A 21,608-nucleotide genomic window follows, 5' to 3' on the forward strand; every position below is an offset into this window, starting at 1 on the left:
AGAAAGTCAGGGAAAGTCTGCTTGGGCGCACAAGGCAACAGCCCCGGAAGAAGGGAGGCAGCAGCGGGGACCAGGAAGGCGCGCTTCCATTGAGTCGGAAAGTGAAAGCAAGTTCGGGGGCACTGGACCACAGAGCCGTGGCACTCACCGCCGCTGCAACCCCATCATGGGCAACAAGACTCACGCGTCCCAGTGGCGACACAGGAGGCGAAGCAAGAGGTCCAGCAGCAGGTCAAGTAGCAGCGGCCCAACCCCGAAGGCAAGGGGACAGCCAGGAGGGGCGAAACTCAGCCCAGCTCACTCAACAGCCATCCGGAGTTCCCGACCAGGCATTGGCCGCGCCGAGACTGGCTCCGTCGTCAGCAGATCCTCAGTAATTCATCCGAAGGAGGGGGAGGAAGGAGACAAACAGTGGAGAGATGAGGAAAACCGTGCCCAATGTCTGGCTGGGTAGGTGACGGCCAAGGGAATGAACCCGAGCTAGTTTCCTCTATAGCCAACCAAGCAGCTCTACCGTATATTGGGAGTCAAAGAGGACGGAGGAGAGGCAGCAGCCCTACAGAAGGTAATGTTTTTTTTTAATCTAACCTCACTCCCCCTACACCACCACCCCTGTTCTGTATAGACTGCCACTGAACCCGTGCACAGCAAAGTGGCATTCTGGGAGTGTCGCCTATGCAAATGAGTGAAGACCTACACCTGTCATAATGCGTTGCAACACAGATGCATGTGCATGTCCAAAAAGGCCCCGGAGGGATGCACAATCAGCACACCCTACAGGAGCTGAGGGACAGTTAGTACACCTAGCACAGGACACACTGTTGGAGAGCACACGAATTGATCCAGGCACCATCTCCCGAATACGATATTAGATTTTGTACTGGTTTGGAAAATGCAATCGTTTTTTTACCACTACTGTAATGAAGCTGATCCAGATTATTTCCTGCAAAGTAACAAGCTGCTCTTTGTTGTAAATTGTAGCTTGGTGAGTAGTTGCGAAATATAAGGTACTGAAACTATTTTTTGCTACAGAATCCAAGCAAAATGTCAGTAAAATGTAACTCTTTGAGATGATCGTCACTTTGAACATGAGTCCTTATCCAAGACTAACGATTCTGAAAAACATGGAACAATAGAAGACACATTTTGAAATGTTTTGGACTCATCATAGGTGTGCTGTAGTCGGCATGCTTTATGATTAACAGAGCACTAATGATACAATACTTACCTCATCTGTTAGGCCCGGGGGCCCGAGATCAGTGACAGCCCGAGAGCGCCAGCTCCCCTGACAAAGAGTAAAGCTTCTGACGAGCGCAGCACCGAGCCCTCCGAGGCGGCAGTCTGTGCATAAGGGGAGCGTTTGAATAAGATACGAGAGCTCCGAGCTTCTAGGTGTGTATCTGCGAAAACACTCCCAAAAGCGTCCCTGCCGTCAGCAGTGACCGGCAAAGGGAGACGAGCTGCAGCTGTTGGCAAATCAAGTCCAAAACAAATAAACAAGCATCTGCAATGCAATAGGTCTCGCATCTAGGCGAGTTTGAGCTTTTGGCATTGTAACTGACAATGCCTTTTTTTATGTTTTGTTTTTTAAAACATAAATGAAAGGCATTGTCATTTACAATGCCAATAGCTTAAACTCTCGCAAATGCAAGACCTAGTAAATTGCAAATGCTTGTTTAAAAGTGTGTGTGTGTGGGGGGGGGGGGGGCGTTGCAAATAGAAGGTAGCAGAAAGAACACATACGGGGGGTGTGGGGAATGAAAACTGAGGGTGCAGGTGTGGGGAAGCCAAAATGATGGCGCGGTAGGGAAAGGGGTATGGAGGGCATTGGGAAGCAAACGATAGACAGAGCAATGTGGCGGGCAGGGGGAGAAAAGCTATTGAGCGAGAGCAACATTAAGATGGGGTGAAAGCACACCCTTTACAGGTAATCTGAGCCGAGGAGCAAAGCGCAGAGAACTGCCACTTTGGAACTGGAGAACTGCCCAGTAGAGCGCTCCAATACCTTCTGGTCGGTTCCGCACTTGCGGTTGCGGGAGAGTCTGTCCAAAGAGACATTTGCAGCTAAAGAGTTTCTTTCTTTTTGGATCCATTTCACACAGGGACAAATTGAGAAAAGAGGCTAAGAGCCCTTTGTTGAAGTCATAGTTTTTAGCAAGTGAGTGGAGGAGCAAACGTAAAGCATGTTTAAAATAGATGTTAGTTCAGAAAATAAACAAACACGCCACATCTAGCGGAATTTACACCACGCACCTTTGACCTCACTAAAGGCATCGCTGAGTTTGCCCCTTCTGTCTCCCATGTCCCCTGACGAGCTCCCCGTTTACTACGACTTGAACAAGCCAGTGGTCACAACTGCGCATGAGAGACCCTCCTGCCCTCGTGCAGTAAAAGAAACTCCTTAAAGAAAATAGTGCTTACAGACCAATAAACACGGACCGTGTGACAACCGAAGTAAAAGGGCAAGTCTTCATGGGAGGGTACAAATGAAGACAAGGCGGTACTAAGGAGGGAGTCACAAGCCTAACAACGAATCAGAAGCCAGCATTTACGTAGGATAATGGCACAAGTCAATGACAAATATGGGCGGAGAGTGGGGGGGCTGCAAGTACATACTCCAATACAGCATGGCTCGCAGCGCATGCGCTGTCCAGGCTCGTGTATTCGATATGAAAAAAGTCTATTCACTGCAACATCTACATTTATGCTTGATTGACTACTAGCTTCAGTATTTAGGTCTCGCCTGACCCAGCGCATGCGCTGGTCTGGCGAAACTTTTTGAGAGGGCTCCAAAAAGTGCTACCAGGCCAGCCTAGAGGTACAGTGCATGTGTGCGGGCGCACGCACCACACTTGACGCATTACTTTCACTTTCACGGCCGCTTAGGTGTTTGATCACGATCACTTTTGTGGCATAGCCAATAGGTCTCGCTTTTGGGACCTTGACTGCCAATTTCTGGGATCCCTCGCTTTTGGGACCTTGACCGCCAATTTCTGGGATCCCACAATAAATCTTTTCCATTTCCGATACTATCTGCAGATCATTTTTTTTCGTGTTTATTTTCCTTGTGGACAGAAGGTGGAGCCAGAGCCACAATTATCCTTCTTCTCCATTGTTCACGTCCCTGGATCTTTCACAACACAGCCTGTGCAGCAGCTGGTTTTATCTCGGAAGCTCTGGCTGCAGCGAGGAAGCAACAGACATATTTCTGCCTCTCTTTCGATTCCGCAAGTTCCACTTTAGGTGACCATGTCGTAAGGAAGGACTCCATGCTGCTAACTAACTGTTCAACAGGCAGACATAAAAGTAACGTATTGAGTTTTACAGTGGCTTGAAACTTTCCCAACTGTGAATTATATTCTGTATATTGTGGGTAGCTTGTTCTTTCATACCCATTGCAACTACTTTCCTTTACCCAGTTCCGAGGTGTGCAAGCCTGGAATGTAAGCAATTTACTCGCACGATTTGTTCGTAAGTTTTAATTGACAAAAACATGCAGAAAACATGCCAGATGCTCCATTACCGCTCCATTTATAATCGTGAATCATGTGCAAATTAGCGTTTGCAATCGAACTGGGATTTGCATCGGAAGGGGCATGGGGGTTTAAGAGCTCTGTTTACTTTATGTACTTTCTATTTCTTGCCTTTCTGCAGCAAATAGGATGATGTTGAGGACAGAAGGGTGGGGCAAGAGCCAAACTTCAAATGCCCACAGGGGTCAGAAGGTGAGTGATATCACTTCCACTACTGGAATTGTGGTATTATGACGTTCACATCCGTCCAAGTGGTCGTTCAGAAAATGGCTGCTCAATGTATTGTGTTGAGACGCCACATTTGACAAGGAAAAATAAAAACAAAAACATTGTACTAAAAGTGCTAATTTTGGGTCCCGAAAGAGCATGCTACTCGCCGAAAGAAGCACTTTGCAGCCGTGTCCCAGGTTGTAAGCGCTACATAAATACATTTGCAATTACAAATAAAGAAACACTGAAAAAAACATAATTCACCTGTATATGATCTTGCTGGAAAACTCATGGTTAATACATCAACTGAGGAGACAGCTTGCAACACGTCCACACCAAAGGCAGACTTGCCCTTGAGAAACGTCTTAATGGATGCTGGTGTAGATCATGCAGAAATGTGTTGTAAATGTGATATACGTGCGTGTGTTATGCATACAACAAAAATATATGTTACACGCATGTAAATTCCAGCTGAATTTGCAAATGCGGAAGGACACGTCCAGAAAATATTACTATAGTGGCAAGAGAAATGCAATTCAAATTTGGAATAATTCCTCAAACTGTTAACTTTTTATGAATTCAGAAACATTCCCACTCTGGGTATGGACTTCTCACACTAAACTTACATCCAGGTAGATCCGGCGCAAGTCATGCTCAACGTAGAGCTGTGCAGCAGTCGGTTCATTTTTAGGTCTGGCCCAGACATTTTGTATGCAGGTTTTCCAAGTGCTGCCTGTGGCCTAAAGCTTGCGTGCAAGTGAGCGTGCACGTGCGCAGCCGCCATGTGTCTTACTCCGCCGTGCTTGATCGCGTCCGCGATCACTTTCACTTTCGCGGGGCGCGCGGATGTGTCATTTTCACAGCCGCGCGGCCAATGCTTGTTTTACTTGTCCGCGTGCATTCTCCGCGTTAAACTTTTCATAGGCCGTGAAATGGGTATCCAATGGTTCTTGTACGCATGCGCTTTCTTTGCAGTGCTCAACTGATAAATAATGGTAATATTGTTTGAGTATGGAGCGAACAGAGAGGGCGATTAATGCTAACATCCGTGAACAGGGTGCAACTGTTTTCGCGTTTATGGAGATCGCACATTTTTCATCCGCTTTGGGTTCTTTATAACGGTGTATACAATGTATGATCTGGGTTTTTAACGAGTGCTAGTAAGGTGTTCTCAGTTAGAATACATGACCATTGGGTGGAAGTTGCTACTGGTCGCAAAAAGGTGTTTATTTGTGACAATTTTCCATTTATGCAGGGTTACTCATTCATTTGTTGCTTTATATCCCGTACTAGGTCCATAAAGGATGCAGAAAGCTTTACATTTGCAGCAACAATGGAACAGGTGGATTTTCTTTTTTCTCGACCTACAAATCCTATTGTTTGGGAACAAGAACAACACTTTTTCAAATTTATTTTTGCCCACTTAATAAGTAGGCCCAACATCCTTCCTAACAAACCGTTTACCTTGCTTGTAAGATTACCACAGTACTTTTCTGTGAAAGAGGAATGTTTGTCACTAATACTACATTCAGTGTTAATCTGCTTGAAATAGAGACTGTACTTTTAGAACCGTTGCTTGACCACGGGCAGCTAACGTGGACCTGCCCTCACTTTACTGTGTTGTCTCTGCTTCCTGCAAGGACAGACTTTTATTTTGTTATAGGACTTCAACCAGCAAGCGTTCATGGTAAAATGAGTACCACTGAGTCGGGAACAATAAACACCCATTACCCCCAGGTCCTGCCGTCCACGTCCCATTCCTCACAAGTGGAGATTACTATCTCCGCGACAGAAAAAAGAACAGGAGCATGCTGGGATACCTAACCCACTCCCTCCCACCGGGAGTACATAAGCGGTACCAGCCCAGCATGCAGCCTGTTCTTTTTTTCTGTCTTCCGACAGAATGGGACGTGTTGCTGACTTACCTGTGTTCTTCAATGGATGTCTCGTAGGGCTGCTGGGCTGTCCTCGACGTCCTGGTCCGCGTCTCCTGGCCTGCCGGGCTTGCTGGGAGTCGTGTTGATGGGTGCCGGGCCCTTTGCGGCTGGGGCGCTGGATCTCCGGATTTCTTCCGGGTTACAGCGCGCGTCTTCCTACGGCTTGGCCAGGCTGGAAGACGCGCTGATGTGGCTGTTATGGGGGTCCAGGGGCTGCGCCGGGCAGTGCTCCTGGTCTCCCTGCCTGGCTTGTTGGTGTGCTGCTCGCCTTCTTTCCTCCCTGTTGCCCCTGCTGTTCCTGATGTTGGTGCAGGGGCGGACCTTGATGGGGGTCGGTGTCTGGCCGGTTGCTGCAGCACTCTTCCTCGCCCAGCGCTGGTGTCTTGGAGGGGGCCTGGGCTGGATCTTGGGGGTTGGGCGCTTTTGGTGTGCTCTTCCTGCCCCTGTGGTGAGTACCGCATAGCGGTTCTGCTTTTCTTCGCTACATGTTCCTATGGCTCTGTGGTCTGTGCTTTGCCTGCTGGGTCTGGCTGTGCGCGGTGGGCTGCTTCGGCGGTCTTGGCTGGGGGAACTGCTTGGCTGCTTCGGTGGTATTCTCACCTTGCTTGCTGCTGGCGCTTTCTACTCTGGGACCTGACATCCTCTGGTCTCTCCGTCTGCTGGTTGATTCCTGTTGGGGATGGTCCGTGCTGGCTTGTGGTGCTCCCTGTTCCTGCTTGCTGGGTTGGGGGCGTTGCGTGGCTTTCTGCGCTGTATCTCTGCCTTGCTTCCCAGTGCTGCGGGGGGGGGGGGGCTTCCTCCTCCGGTTGTGGGTTCCCTGTCCTCCTTGTTTTCCGCTTGCTCGGTGCTTGTTGCTGGATGGCGTCTGGGTGGGGGGTTGGGGGATGGTCTCTGTTTGGAGGTGTTGGCCTGTCCCCCTGGTGGGTGCCACATTTCTTTCTTCCCTGTGCTGCGCTCTTCTGCTGTACTGGCCTGCGGCCTTGGCTCCCTGTTTTCCGCTGCTGGGGGTCTGCCGGGGCTGGCGAGTGCTGTGGCCGTCCGCCCGTTCCCCGGTGCACGCTTCTGCTCTCCTGGGCTTTTTCAGTTTTGGGTGGGGTTCGGCCTGGTTCGTTCCTCTGGCCTGTGGGCTTCCGGCCTTCCTGCCCTGCGTGCTTCTGTTCCCCCTGGTTGGTGCCTGGTTGGATGTCCGCCTTGGTTGCCTGTTGCCCGGCTTCTTCCGCCTACTGCCTGTCCGCCCTGTTGGTTCCTGCCTGTTCTTGTGGATTCGGGCCTCGTGCGTGCCTATCTGGGTGCCTGCCTGCGGCTCCTGATGCTGGGCGCTTCTTGCAGGGGTGTTGGTGTGGCCCGTGCTCGGGGTGCCTTGTTTCTTTCTGCCCCCCTGTGCCTGGCCGGTGCTCTGGGCTTCACTGTGTGGGTCTTCCTGGCCTGTGGCCTTTCCTCCCTGGTGGCGCCTGGTCATGTCTTGGTGTTGCGGCTGGGCGCGCTGGTGCCCTTGCGTTCGCTCCTCTCCTGCCCTCCGGCGTGCCCTCCTGCCTGTGTTGGTGGGCTCCTTCCCCGGCGGGTTCCCTGTGGGTGAGGTTCGTGCTGGTTGTGGGTTGGGGAGGTGGGCCTGCGGCCCCCCGGTATTCCCCCGTCTGCGGCCCCTCTGCTCTTACGCTTGGCCCCTGCTTGTGTTTGGCTGGGTTGCTTCTTGCGTCCTGCGTCGGGGTCTTTGGTGCTTCCGGCCTCCCTGTTTCTTGGGTTCCCGGGGGGGGCTGTTGTGCCCTCCCTCTGTCCCGGTAGGTCTTGGCCTTGGTTGGCTGTTGGCTCCGGGGCTGTCCTGGTGGGGCCCCTGGTGGGCTTTCTGGCTGGTGTTGCTGCTTGCCTCTTACCTCTTGCCTGGTGCTGTGTTGTGTTGTGCTGGGTTGGCTGATGGGGTTTGGTTTCCTGTTGTGGTTTCCTTTTCCCCTCGTGTCTCTTCTTTGTGGCTTGGGGTCGTTTGCCTCCCGCTGCTGCTCCTTTTGCCTCCTGTGGTGGCTGGGTGTGGTGGGTCTTCCTTGGCTTCTGCCTGGGTGGATCCTTGGTTTCTTGGGTGCGCTGCTTCTGTGCCCCTACCTGTTTGTGGGTTCGGGCTGCCCTGTGCCCTTCTTTCCTGCTTGTGGGTGCCGCTCCCGGTGTCCTCCTCGCCGTGCCTTCTCTTGGGCTTGGCCGGTGGTTTTGTTGGTGGGGCTGCCGGTTGTGGTCTGGTGTCGGCCTCCCCTGGTGTGTGGGTTGCTGCGTCCCCGCTCCCCTTTTTCGGCCTTGTGCTGGTGGTTGGCTTTGCCTGAGCCCTGGGGCTGTGGTTTTCCCCCTGTGGGCCTGTCCTTGGGCTTGTGCGTTTCCCGCTCCAGTGTGGCCTGCTTTCGGCCTGTGGTGTCTCTGGCCGTTGCTCTTGCTTGCTCTGCGTGGTTTGTTCTTCCCTTTTTGGGTATGTTCCCGCTCCCCCCGAGGGTCGTGCGCCTTTGGTTGCTCCGGGCTCCTTTGGTTTGGGGGTGCTGCTGGGGCCTCCGCTCTGCCTCTGTGGCTTTTGCTTCCTTTGCGGGGTCCCTGCCTGGGTCCCTGCCTGGGTTCTTCCCTGGCCGCTCATTCCCTGGTGCTTTTGGGCCTCTTTTTGGCCTCTTGCTGGCCGGTGGTTCTGGCCCTGTTGGTCTGGGTGCCGGGTTGGTCCTGTGTACTTTCCTGTGCTGCTCCTTTGCGCCTGGCTGGTGAGCTGTGACCTTTGTGTTGGTTGCCGGTTGTGGCTTGCCGGTCTCCCTCTCTGTTCCCCGGCTGCTTCTCCTCTCTTGGTGGCTTGGCTTGCTTTGGTGCCGGTCCCTGGGCCCCTTCTTGGTTGGGGTTTTTGGGGTTGGGTCGGTTGGCCCTGTGCCTCTCCTTTCGGGTTCTGTTGCTCCGTTTTGGGGTCCTCCGGGCTGGCTGGCTTGTGCGTTGTCCGGTTGGCTTCTTGGGTCTTCTGGGCTGCATGCGTTGTTTGGCTGTTGGCCTCCTTGTTCACTTCCTGTTTTGCCCTTCTTGGGGTTCGCCTTGGGTGGTTCCTTGGTGTCCTCCTGACCTGTGGGTCAGCTCTTGGTTGGTGGGGGTTCCTCCTTCCCGGTTCTGGGGTTTGTTTCCCCGGTTCTGTGTTCTGCCCTTGGTTGTTCTCTCCTGGCTGTTCGCTGGCCGTGTGTGGAGTCTGCTTTGGGTGGCGCTTGTTGCTCTCCCTGGCCTTGCTTGGGTGGGTTCCTGGGTTCGGATCCCTGTGTCTCCTGCTTGTGGTTGCCTCGGTCCTGGCCTCTGTCTGGTTCCTGTGCCCGGGTTTTCTTCTCCCGGTGTGGCGGCCTTGGCTGCGGCCATCCGGTGTCTCTGCTGGGGTTGGCGGCTTGTCTTTCCTGCCTTTTGGCCTGGGCCTTCTGTGGGTTTCTGTGCCTCCGGTTCCTTTTGCCGCGGTTGTCGGCTGTTGGTCGGTGGGAGAGGGGGGCCTTGTCTGGATGCCTTGGCCCCTTTCTTCCTGGTTTTTGCTCTGGCTCGGTGCCTGTCTACTTGTCTGGTTCCTTCCTCTTCGGTCTTTGCGGCTCTGTGGGTGGCTTCCCCTGGTGTGTTGGGGTTGGTCCTGTGGTTGGTCGCGTTCGGTGTTTCTCTGAGTTTGGCGTGCCTCTTCGTTCTCCTCTTCCTTCCCCTCGCCTCTTGGTGTGGTATTTTGTGGGTTCGTCCGGCTGTGGGTCGCCTTCTTCCCTGTTCTGGGGGGTTCGCTCTCTGTCTTGCCCTGCTGTATTCCTTTCTGGGCCTTTGGCCTGTCTCCCTGTGCCACCTGCTCTTGTGCGCTCTTGAGCGTTGGGCCGAGATGTGCTATTTTGTCCCTGTTGGGGCGGCTGCTTGGTGGTGCCTGGGGCTGTGGGCTTCTCCCTTGGTGGTTTTTCTCCCATGTTGTTTGCCCTTCCTGGCTGGGTTGCTCCGTTGGGGCGCTTCAGCTTCTCCGGGGCTCCCTTTCCCTGGTGGTTCGGGGGTGGTCTCTCTTTTTGCCCCTCTGGGGGTTCCCTTGGGTCTTGCTTCTGGGTGCGGGGCCTCCTTCGGGCTTGCCTGGGGGGTCTTGTGTTCGTTTGCGGTCCTTTCCTGCTCGTCCCCTGCTTGTTTTGGGGTCTCGGCTCTGTCGGCTTGGTTGGGGGCGTGGCTGGTTGTGTGCTCCTGCCTGCGTTTTTTTGTGGGCTCCCTTCTGCTTCTGTTGGGTGCCGTTTTTCTCGGTCTGGTGACCCTGGCTTTGGTGGGGTTCCGGAAGGCCGGGTTCTCTGCTTTGGTATTCTCCACTTGTGAGGAATGGGACGTGGACGGAGGGACCTGGGGGTAATGTCCTATTACTTACCGGTAATCTTCATTACTCTTGGTCCCGTAGTCCTCGTCCCATTCCTTACTTCCCTCCCTCCCTCCCTGGCGGCCGGCCTTCCGGTTGTTGGCTTGTTATTTTCAGGCTGCATGCTGGGCTGGTACCGCTTATGTACTCCCGGCGGGAGGGAGTGGGTTAGGTATCCCAGCATGCTCCTGTTCTTTTTTCTGTCGCGGAGATAGTAATCTCCACTTGTGAGGAATGGGACGTGGACGGAGGGACCTGGGGGTAATGGGTGTTTATTGTTCCCAACTCAGTGGTACTCATTTTACCATGAACGCTTGCTGGTTGAAGTCCTATAACAAAATAAAAGTCTGTCCTTGCAGGAAGCAGAGACAACAAAGTAAAGTGAGCGCAGGTCCACGTTAGCTGCCCGTGGTCAAGCAACGGTTCTAAAAGTACAGTCTCTATTTCAAGCAGATTAACACTGAATGTAGTATTAGTGACAAACATTCCTCTTTCACAGAAAAGTACTGTGGTAAATCTTACAAGCAAGGTAAACGGTTTGTTAGGAAGGATGTTGGGCCTACTTATTAAGTGGGCAAAAATAAATATGAAAAAAAGTTGTCCTTGTTCCCAAACAATAGGATTTGTAGTAGGGGTGGGCGGAATTTGCGGAATTAACTTTCGCAAATTATCGCGAAAATGTTTAAAATTATCGCAAACAAGCGGAAATATTGCGAAGATGCGGAAGTTTTTTTCCGGCATGTTCGCGAGATTTTCTGCATGGTTGCGGGTCGCCAACTTACCCATGTGGTTGCTTGCGGGCGCGGCCATCTTGTTTTGAGTTGTTCTCGCGGTGCAAGATCGCGAGAAGAAAGACGTGATCGCGCGACGCATGACGTCACTGCGGGCGCGAACTGTCGTGAGACAACGCAAATGGCTAAAAACAATACAACATCTCATGGAGAACGCGACCGGATCAAGAAAACTTGTCGGCGAACGCAGGGACTCAGGTAAGGCGATCGCGCGCGCGCGAGAATGTATTATTTTACAGCGCGAGCAAGAAACAAATTATCGCCAAGCTGCGGAAACCGGAATTTTTGACATTTTCGCGCTCTCCGCGGAACGCGAAAATGTCAAATTATCGCAATTTCCGCGAACGGAACGAAATTTTCGCCCAGGCCTAATTTGTAGGTCGAGAAAAAAGAAAAATCCACCTGTTCCGTTGTTGCTGCAAATGTAAAGCTTTCTGCATCCTTTATGGACCTAGTACGGGATATAAAGCAACAAATGAATGAGTAACCCTGCATAAATGGAAAATTGTCACAAATAAACACCTTTTTGCGACCAGTAGCAACTTCCACCCAATGTTCATGTATTCTAACTGAGAACACCTTACTAGCACTCGTTAAAAACCCAGATCATACATTGTATACACCGTTATAAAGAACCCAAAGCGGATGAAAAATGTGCGATCTCCATAAACGCGAAAACAGTTGCACTCTGTTCACGGATGTTAGCATTAATCGCCCTCTCTGTTCGCTCCATACTCAAACAATATTACCATTATTTATCAGTTGAGCAATGCAAAGAAAGCGCATGCGTACAAGAACCATTGGATACCCATTTCACGGCCTATGAAAAGTTTAACGCGGAGAATGCGCGCGGACAAGGAAAACAAGCATTGGCCGCGCGGCTGTGAAAATGACACATCCGCGCGCCCCGCGAAAGTGAAAGTGATCGCGGACGCGATCAAGCACGGCGGAGTAAGACACATGGCGGCTGCGCACATGCACACTCACTTGCACGCAAGCTTTAGGCCACAGGCAGCACTTGGAAAACCTGCATACAAAATGTCTGGGCCAGACCTAAAAATGAACCGACTGCTGCACAGCTCTACGTTGAGCATGACTTACAGGACCAGGAGTAATGAAGATTACCGGTAAGTAATAGGACATTAATCACACGTAGGGGTGATCCCAAACTTTACAAACACTGCTGTGGTCAGAGCTGGCTTGTAGACATGGGAAACTTTTGTCCTGTTAAAATAACTGCCAGTGCTGAATGGTTACTGGAACAAAACAATATCCAATGTAATGCTCGCTCTGATGAACAATGTTAGCTCGAAGGCTCAAGGGACAAATTAACCGGAATGTTCATTGCAGCGAATGTTTATGGAGGCTGTACAAAATGATGTTGTGGTGCATGCGCAGTATGACGGACTTTAATATTTACAATAATTTCAGCTACTAAATGTAAGTAGATTAGGTGTTTTTCTGAAAGTGCGGCTTTCCCTTAGATGTTTATGTTGAAACATAAGCTGACATTTAATAATTAAATCATGTTTAAATAGACAATAATACCACCGTCTAGGACTCCTTCATAAGACTAATTAGCAATAAATTAAATTCATGGTCTAGTAAGCATTCTGTTCCATTTCAAAAAAAGAAGAAACGTTCAAAGGACTATTTCGGGAACGAGAAAAATTGCTCCGGAGCTTGGCCAGTACAAAATATTGTTTTTTCCATTGACCGCTTTCCTCATAGAATGGACAGGCCCAATAAAATTGCTATATGACTTTCGCTTGCACTGTGGGCCTGCCACGCGCTGGAGCTACACCTCGGGACGGCGTCTTTGCATCCGGTGCAGAGGCCGTGGCAGTGAGAGAATGCGCTGCATAGCACAGGCTGTTCATATTGGCAGAATGAAAGGGTTAAAGGTCGCCGCATGCTTCTTGTCTCCGCTTGCTCTTGCCAAGGGGAGGGCGTTCCATCTCCTTCAGTTCAGTGAATGTGAAATGTTTGGAAGTGAAAGCCGACACCTGATTATTTAAACTTTGCTGCAGGCTTTGCTTTTGGATTTTCGAAAACCGCATTTCTGAAGTATGCTCGTCTTCAGGTAATTTATGAGGTCTGGAAGATGTTCTAGAGTAGCTGTCCACTGTCACCCTTTGTTGCTTATCCCACACTAGTTTTCATTAAAAAAACGTTTTTACACTTTGGTTTTTTGGTAATTATTATTATTATTATTATTATCATTCATTTAAGTTACAAATTGGGTCCGTAATTAAAAAGAAAACAAATTATGCGCAGCAACCGCACCTCACCTTTAAACATGTTCTGCTAAAGCGTGGGTGCCGCTTTTGCTGGGGAAGAAATAGATTTTTTTTCTATTTCAAAGAAAAAATTATTATTCTGTTTTGCAAAATTTCAAGAATAATTGCCATTCCATTCCATTTCGCCTTTGGGAACTTTTAAGTGTTTAACCATGCAACAGTTGATGTTGCTGCACCAAGGATATTGTGCTGGATAACTAAATACTTATAAGGTCTCAAAAGCGAGACCTATTGGCTATGCCAATGCTTGTTATCTTATGAGGGGTGGGTGGGGCATACGCGTTAGATAGAAGTGGTTTGCGTGGAATGCATATGGGGATTAAATATTTTCATCTAATTGTGGCCAGATGTTCTCGCCCTGTACTTTTATTAATCAATTAATGCTTTCGGGAGTTTTAGTCTTGGTTCGGTTCAAAGGAAACAACTGGACCAACAACACTGATTTATTTTAAAAAAAAGAACCTTAATCTGGGAAATTGGTGTTTAAATAACAATGAAAATAAAAGCCAATGGGGCTAGTCAATTAAGAGAATTACACATTTAAATATTCTTTTTACCAGTGGGCTGGTGTGTTACGTTATGTTCATAGCTGCTCTAGCTTATTTCGCAGAGAAAAAGCTGTTGACATACGGAGGCATTTAATGTCATCTGTCCAAACTTGTTGGTCGTTAGTTCTCTGCATGGTGGCCCGACATACTTGCTGCCACCTGCCTGCCTTCTCATTTCGTTGGTGCGGTGTGCAGACCTCAAAGGCATAAAAAAAACAAGCATCACAGGAGTGGAGAGGATGTGGCTCAGCTGCCAGAGCTGCTGACTAGAGAACTGGGACGCCGGATTGAGGCTCGGTTGCGCAACATCTAGTGATTCTGGGCAAATCACTTGATCTCTGCGAGTTGCGCTATATAAATCTGCTGCAAGACAAAATAACAGAAAGAGCAAAACTTTATAGAAAAACTGTTCCACCAAAGCGGATGTTAACAGTATTTCTGCCATGGGAAACTGATAATAGACGCATACTAGGAACAAGCATTGGTAAATGCAGGAAAATATGCTATGGAGGAAAAGTAAGTACCAAGCACATGAACAAAAAAAAGCCAGGAAAGCAAGCGGGCGGATGGAAGCCCCTTTTACGATTTATATTAAAAATCAATAGATTACACAAGCACAGTGCTCTGCAGGTGAAACCTAAAAAGAAAAAACTATATTTAGAAGTTTAAATTCCTACGACGCCAGAGCACTTTTCAAATGAGTACTGATATTTAACACGTTTTTAACCACAGTGAGTGCACGACAAGAGAGCACAGAGAGTTAAAATGCACATGTTGGTACAAATCCTGTACCTGGTGTCTCAACCTTCCTGGCTACCATTTCAGTCGCACGGGGTGACCTTATGCCTTCCCTTGACTGAGAGCAGAAGCTTCAAGATTTACCTTTTTTCTTGTTCCTCTGTGATCTGATCAGAAACACTGCAGCCAGGATCAACAGAATGAGCAGCACAGCACCAGCTGGAAGCAGGTAGAGCACAATCCAGTCAGACGACCTAAAAAAGAACCAATGGCATTTTAAAGATCAGGTTGGATTAACAAGTAAAAAAAAAAAAATAATAATAAAAAATATATATATATTACCTACTGGCGGTCGCCAGTAGGTAGTTATAGTTAGGACCACGTTTCCATAGGAAAACCTCAACATTCTATTTTGAATAACTTTGGCGCCGGTCGACGAATCCTCGCGAATTTTTCAAAATAGGTGGGGCGCTACGCTCCGCTCCTACCCTGAAAGTCTCGGGGGGATTCGTCAAGCGGGGGCTGAGATAAAAGGGGGGTCCCAAAACGCGTTTTTCCCATGCATTTTTCCATAGGACCTTTAGAACGAGCTACAGCCCGAACGGCTAAACAGAATTACTCAAAATTTGGCAGAGAGGTAGTCCCTAGGTCAAGGAAGTGCCTTTTGTAGGTTTGGTGTAAATCTGTTCAGTAGATTCTGAGAAAATAGCCTTTGAATCAATATATATATCTGTATGCGCGCAGAGTGCGCGCTGGGTGCGCGCACCTTGCCGTGCGCGAGCGCAATTCTGATTGGTTGTTAGATCTTAGTAAACATTCGAATCGGAGGAAGTCAGGAAGCGGCGGCCGCCATTTTGTCTATCGCATAAAGAGGGGGTGATAAACAAAGGGGGAGCACTTGAAAAGGGGGCAGAGTGGGTAGAAATAGACCCAGTAGGCATTGTAAGGGGGTCAAAGTAGGACCTTGTAGGGCAAAAAAAAAGAATAATATTTTGAAAAAAAATATCGCCGAGTGCGCGCACCCTGCGCGCACCCGGAAAAAAAAATAATAAAAGAAATTTAAAAAAAATTGCATTTAAGTGTTTAGATATAAGGTGGCTCTAAAAAGAGCCCTTGTGTTTATTGTTTGTTTTTCGGTACCTACAAGTAAGTACCAACGCAGAGTCTGAGGTTCAAGAGGAAGACTCTGTTCCCTTCATCATTGAAGTGCACACCATCTCCTCTATAAATGTCTTGCATGTCGTAACGCAAGTTGTTGTGGTAAATGGAACCCATACCATAGTCACGGAGGAAAGCAGAAACAGATTTGTTGACGTGCTTCCTTGCTTTGTCAATCTGCGGACAAAATTGGTTGGACCAGTTCCACTTTTGCCTTTGGCATATGTTAGAATATACAAAGGCAGATTGAGGAAAAAGCGACATTAATTGCACAAAGGTGTCCTTAATAAGCATTTCCAAACCTACCCCAGTTAAAGTGCCTAGATCATTACCACCACAGTGCACAATAATAAGGTTAGGCTGTGGGAGATGTAGAAAGGTTTTCACCAAAGGCATTAATTGGTGCCACTTTAACCCTCTCTGACCAATCCACTTGATGTCTACATTTGGCAAAGCAAGGTCTCTCACCATACCTCTTTTCTCTGCAAATTTTTCACTCCAGAAGACATAGCTGTGTCCTACAATCCACACTGTGAACATCTTCAAAGGAGATCTGGATGCACTCAGGAGGTGTAATTCAGTAGAATGGTAAAAAGAAATGAAAGACAGTTTGGAAATGGAGGCATACATATTTTTTATAAAAAAAAAAGAACTGATTGGCTGTTTCATACCATTCTACACTAAAAACTAGGCTGTATGTGTAAATTAATAGAAGCATGTTTTGTATTGGTTCAGAAAAATGTGTTACCAAAGAACAGTACTATGGATTTGCTGTAAGGTTTGAAAAGTCAAGCACTCTTGCTCTGTGGAATTGAAACATTGTGTAGCGAACTTCTGACCTAACTCCACACAGCAGTGTTCCATGAGCTGTTGCTATGGTAGCAGGCAGAAGTCAAGTTGGGGGAAGGGTACTAGGCAGAAGTCAAGTTGGGGGAAGGGTACATTTGGAAAAGGGTTGGTTTTCAAGCAATAGAAATGTGTGATTACATTTGAAAAAAAGGGGGAAGCAGTGTGATTTGAAATTAACATCTATATGTGTGGAAAAATAGAGGGAAAGATTGCCATTATCTGGTTCTGCTGAGTGGAGAGAGGTGTAGAGAACAAAGGTCCTGGCTCTGATAATGTGCTGTGGGGTTTTGAGGTTTCAGTCTGTAATGCAAATACATTCAGCATCACTAAGGCTGGTTGCCCTTGCTGGAGTGTAGGCAGTCACCCAGCATACACATGGTTTGTGGTCTGAAAATGCAGTCTGGACATGTGCATTTAAAAAAATCTGAAAAGTGGATTCATAATGTGTCAGTCTGTAAAAGTAATTTGCACTTGCCAACAAAAAAGAGCAGTAAGTGTGCATTCAAATTGGCAAAGATTTTTCGTTTTGTGACTAATGTGAAAACATGACTCTGTGTGCAAATAGGAATTACAGGAAGAGATTTGTTGCGTTTTCCTCTGGTGATTTCACAGTTGCATTAGTAGGAAAAAGGGGGAGTCTCTGAAAAAAAAAAAAAATAAATAAATAAATAAAAAAACCTTGGGTGCGCGCAGGGTGCGCGCACCTCAAAAAAATTTCCCAAAAAAATTTCAAAAAAAAAATTTTTTTGGTTAAGTTTATAGGTGGCTCTTAAAAGAGCCCTTGAGTTAATGGAGGGAAACAGGAAGAGAAAAACGCAAAAAATGAAAAAAAATCTATGGCCTAGTGCATGAATGCGCATCAAATTTTCTCTGAAGGAGATCAAGACTGGTCTCCCCCACAGAAATAAGTGAACCGCAATCAGTGCACCGTGTAGACAACCTCGCCAAACAAGGTGGACCAACAAGAGGTAAAGAAACAGGTGAAGGCACCATCGCAGCTGAAGTGCTCCCCTGAGCTGCCGAAGATGTGCTCGGCTGAGCTGCTGCTGATGTCGTCGGCTGAGCAGGTGAATAGTTTTCTTCAGAAGCTCGACGAAAAGATACTGGGTGCATTTTGTCAACATGTCTTAACATAGTGTGAATGCTAAAAGAATATTTCTTGTTAGGATTCCCACGAGATAAGACTTTTTTACAACGTACACATGTAACTTTCGGTGCATTTACCTTTTTCTCATTCTCTGGAAAAGTGAAAAACTGCCATATAAAGCTGTCTTTCTGCTTCCTGTTCCTCTGCCTCTCAAGAGTGTCCTGCTCACTGTCTGAAGTAGGTTGCTGTTCAGCCATTGTCTCTCAACAACAGAATAGCTCCTTCTCCAAAGGAATCAGAACTAATAATGAGGGGAGTAGGTGTGGTTTGGGAAGAATCTGGAACAGAAAGTACTTCAAACCAATCATAAGTGATGATTCTTGATCACATGACTTGCCATGAGGGGATTGGGTGTGGTATTGAAACAATTAGAAACTGAAAGTAATGATAACCAATAAGAAATGTTGTTTTATTATGTATAAACCCGAGGTGCGCGCACTGCGCAAGCTCCGAGCGCGCACCCCGTGATGACGTATGCACGAACGCGTAAACGCGCAGGTGCATACGTCATATACGCGCACCTAGCGCGCATACGTTTAACACGCGTATACGCGACCGTTATTGCGCGTAATTTTAGCGTATGCGGAAGTAAACCGCGTCGAGGGCGTAGGACGCATGCGTGCGTACGTACGTACGCATACGTACTGGGTGCGCGCTCCCAGCGCGCACCAACAAGTATATTTGCGTACGTAAATAACATACGCCGGAATTCATAAAAAACATACGAAATAGTACTAGGTGCGCGCTCAGAGCGCGCACCCCAAGAAATTATAAATAAAAAAAAAAAAGAGGACATTAAATAATTTAAACAATTATAAAAAAAAAATATCCAAATTGAATTATTTAAAAAAATAATTTATAAAAAAATACAGATAATATATAAATGAATATAAAGTAATTTTATTTAAATAAAAAAAAATATCTTTAATTAAAAATACATAACTTAGCATATAAAAAACCATACAAATTCTCAGAAAAAAACATAGGTTTCAAAAACGAAATATTTAGGGATTAGCATTTAAAAAACCTTGCAAATTCACTGAAAAAACCATAGGTTTCACACACGTTATAGTTAGGAATTAGCATTTAAAAAACCTTGCAAAATCACTGAAAAAACCATGGGTTTCACACACGTTATAGTTAGGAATTAGCATTTAAAAAACCTTAGAAATTCAGTGAAAAAACCATAGGTTTCACACATGTTATAGTTAGCTGGACATTTTACTCGTAAAAAACCAATGAAATTGCCCCGTTATAGTTAGTTCAGCTAACTATAACTCGCACGCGCCCGCAATGCACTGCTGATGACGTCACATATTACATCACTCATGACATGGTCAGTGACATCACTCATGACATCACTGATGACATCTCAAATGACATCACTGATGACATCATCCTTGTGATAGAGTGGCAGACCTCCTCTCACCCTAATATAACCTTTGATACACACATTGAATAATAGAGACTAAAATTTTTAAAACAATGGACATACCAATACCAGTTACAACAACCTCTTCAGTAATTCTAAGATCCACATACACATCCACTCATTCACCAACAGTCCTATACAGTCACTCATACATGTACTCACACATCATATGTACTCATACACCTATACATCCTGTTACACAATGCCACTCATCCATAGAGTTACTCACACACATAGTCACTCATGCTAATAAAGAATCAAACATACATTTACTTGCATACACAGTTATACACACACCACCACACTTACTTCTACAGAAACTTAAACATACTTAGTCATTTAATCAATTACTTATAGAAACACATACTTATTCATACAGGAACTCTTTCAATCTCTCACTCTCACATATACTCACTTATATGCACCAATAGTCACATATACTAGTTTAAAACATATGTAGTTACTCATAAAGTCACTATTGAGACAGTCATTCACTCACTAACACAGCCATACACACACTCATCCACCCATATAGTCCTGCACACATGCTGTCTTCAACACATACAAACAGTGAGTGACTCATTCATGTTCCTATGGACTACATAATACCCCCCACCGAACCATGCAGATACTCAGACTGACACTCAAAAAACCAACTAATAACCTATATAGACACCCATGTAGCTACTCACCAACCCATGCAGCCACTTATACAAGTGAGAGACTGATACAGATATTTACATATTTAAACATTACTCACTAAGCCATGTATTCACTATGATACACTTAATCAGTCAGTTACACAATCAATTTTTAAAAAACAAATCATCCATTTAGACACTTATATACGCATTTATTCTTCCATCAACCTTGAGATATACATATATAAAACATATTTAATTTTCTGAAAAACACACATTCACTGGATGATGTCATCAGTGATGTCATTTGAGATGTCATCAGTGATGTCATGAGTGATGTCACTGACCATGTCATGAGTGATGTAATATGTGACGTCATCAGCAGTGCATTGCGGGCGCGTGCGAGTTATAGTTAGCTGAACTAACTATAACGGGGCAATTTCATTGGTTTTTTACGAGTAAAATGTCCAGCTAACTATAACATGTGTGAAACCTATGGTTTTTTCACTGAATTTCTAAGGTTTTTTAAATGCTAATTCCTAACTATAACGTGTGTGAAACCCATGGTTTTTTCAGTGATTATATATATATATATATATATATATATATATATATATATTCACTGAAAAAATCATAGGTTTCAGGCACGTTATAGCTAGGAATTAGCATTTAAAAAACCTTAGAAATTCACTGAAAAAACCATAGGTTTCAGGGGCGTTATAGTTAGCTGGACTTTTCACTGGTACAAAACCATAGAAATTCCCCCGTTATAGTTAGTTCAGCTAACTATAACTCGCGCGCCCGCAATGCACTGCTGATGACGTCACATATTACATCACTCATGACATGGTCAGTGACATCACTCATGACATCACTGATGACATCTCAAATGACATCACTGATGACATCACTGATGTCATCATCCAGTGAATGTGTGTTTTTCTGAAAATTACATATGTTTTATATATGTATATCTCAAGGTCGATGGAAGAATAAATGGGTGTCTAAATGGATGATTTGTTTTTGAAAAATTGATTGTATAACTGACTGATTAAGTGTATCTTAGTGAATACATGGCTTAGTGAGTAATGCTTAAATATGTAAATATCTGTATCAGTCACTCACTTTGTGTATAAGTGGCTGCATGGGTTGGTGAGTAGCTCCATGAGTGTCTATATAGGTTATTAGTTGGTTTTTGAGTATCAGTATAAGTGTCTGATGTCTGTATGGTTCGGTGGGGGGTATTACGTAGTGCATGAATGAGTGACTCACTGTTTGTATGTGTTGAAGACAGCATGTGTGCAGGACTGTATGGGTGGATGAGTGTGTGCATGGGTGTGTTAGTGAGTGAATGACTGTCTCAATAGTGTCTCTATGAGTAACTACATATGTTTTAAACTAGTATATGTGACTATTGGTGTATATAAGTGGGTATATGTGAGAGTGAGAGATTGAAAGAGTTCCTGTATGAATAAGTATGTGTTTCTATAAGTGATTGTTTAAAAGACTAAGTATGTGTAAGTTTCTGTAGGAGTAAGTGTGGTGGTGTGTGTATAACTGTATATGCAGGTAAACGGATGTTTGATTCTTTATTAGCATGAGTGACTATGTGTGTGAGTAACTTTATGGATGAGTGGCGTTGTGTAACAGGATGTATAGGTGTATGAGTATATATGATGAGTGAGTACATGTATGAGTGACTGTATAGGACTGTTGGTGAATGAGTGGATGTGGATCTTACAATTACTGAGTAGGTTGTTGTAACTGGTATTGGTATGTCCATTGTTTTGAAAATTTTAATTTCTATTTTTGAATGTGTGTATCAAAGGTTATATTAGGGGGAGAGGAGGTCTGCCACTCTATCACAAGGGTGATGTCATCAGTGATGTCATCAGTGATGTCATGAGTGATGTAATATGTGACATCATCAGCAGTGCATTGCGGGCGCGCGAGTTATAGTTAGCTGAACTAACTATAACGGGGGA

The 21,608-nt window shown here is 46.4% G+C and overlaps 1 protein-coding gene across 2 annotated transcripts in view; it reads right to left on the reverse strand.

The window, feature by feature from the left end:
* Positions 1-21,608, reverse strand: part of LOC146863776 (uncharacterized) — a 300,646-nt gene that overhangs the window by 136,423 nt on the left and 142,615 nt on the right. For both annotated transcript variants that reach the window (XM_085628004.1, XM_085628009.1), the window contains one exon: positions 14,541-14,650. In XM_085628004.1, the coding sequence (XP_085484130.1) occupies positions 14,541-14,650 (110 nt within the window). The remainder of the gene's footprint in view (positions 1-14,540; positions 14,651-21,608) is intronic.

Source organism: Triturus cristatus, chromosome 2_1 (assembly GCF_964204655.1).
Source record: "Triturus cristatus chromosome 2_1, aTriCri1.1, whole genome shotgun sequence".
NCBI classification, from domain to species: domain Eukaryota; kingdom Metazoa; phylum Chordata; class Amphibia; order Caudata; family Salamandridae; genus Triturus; species Triturus cristatus.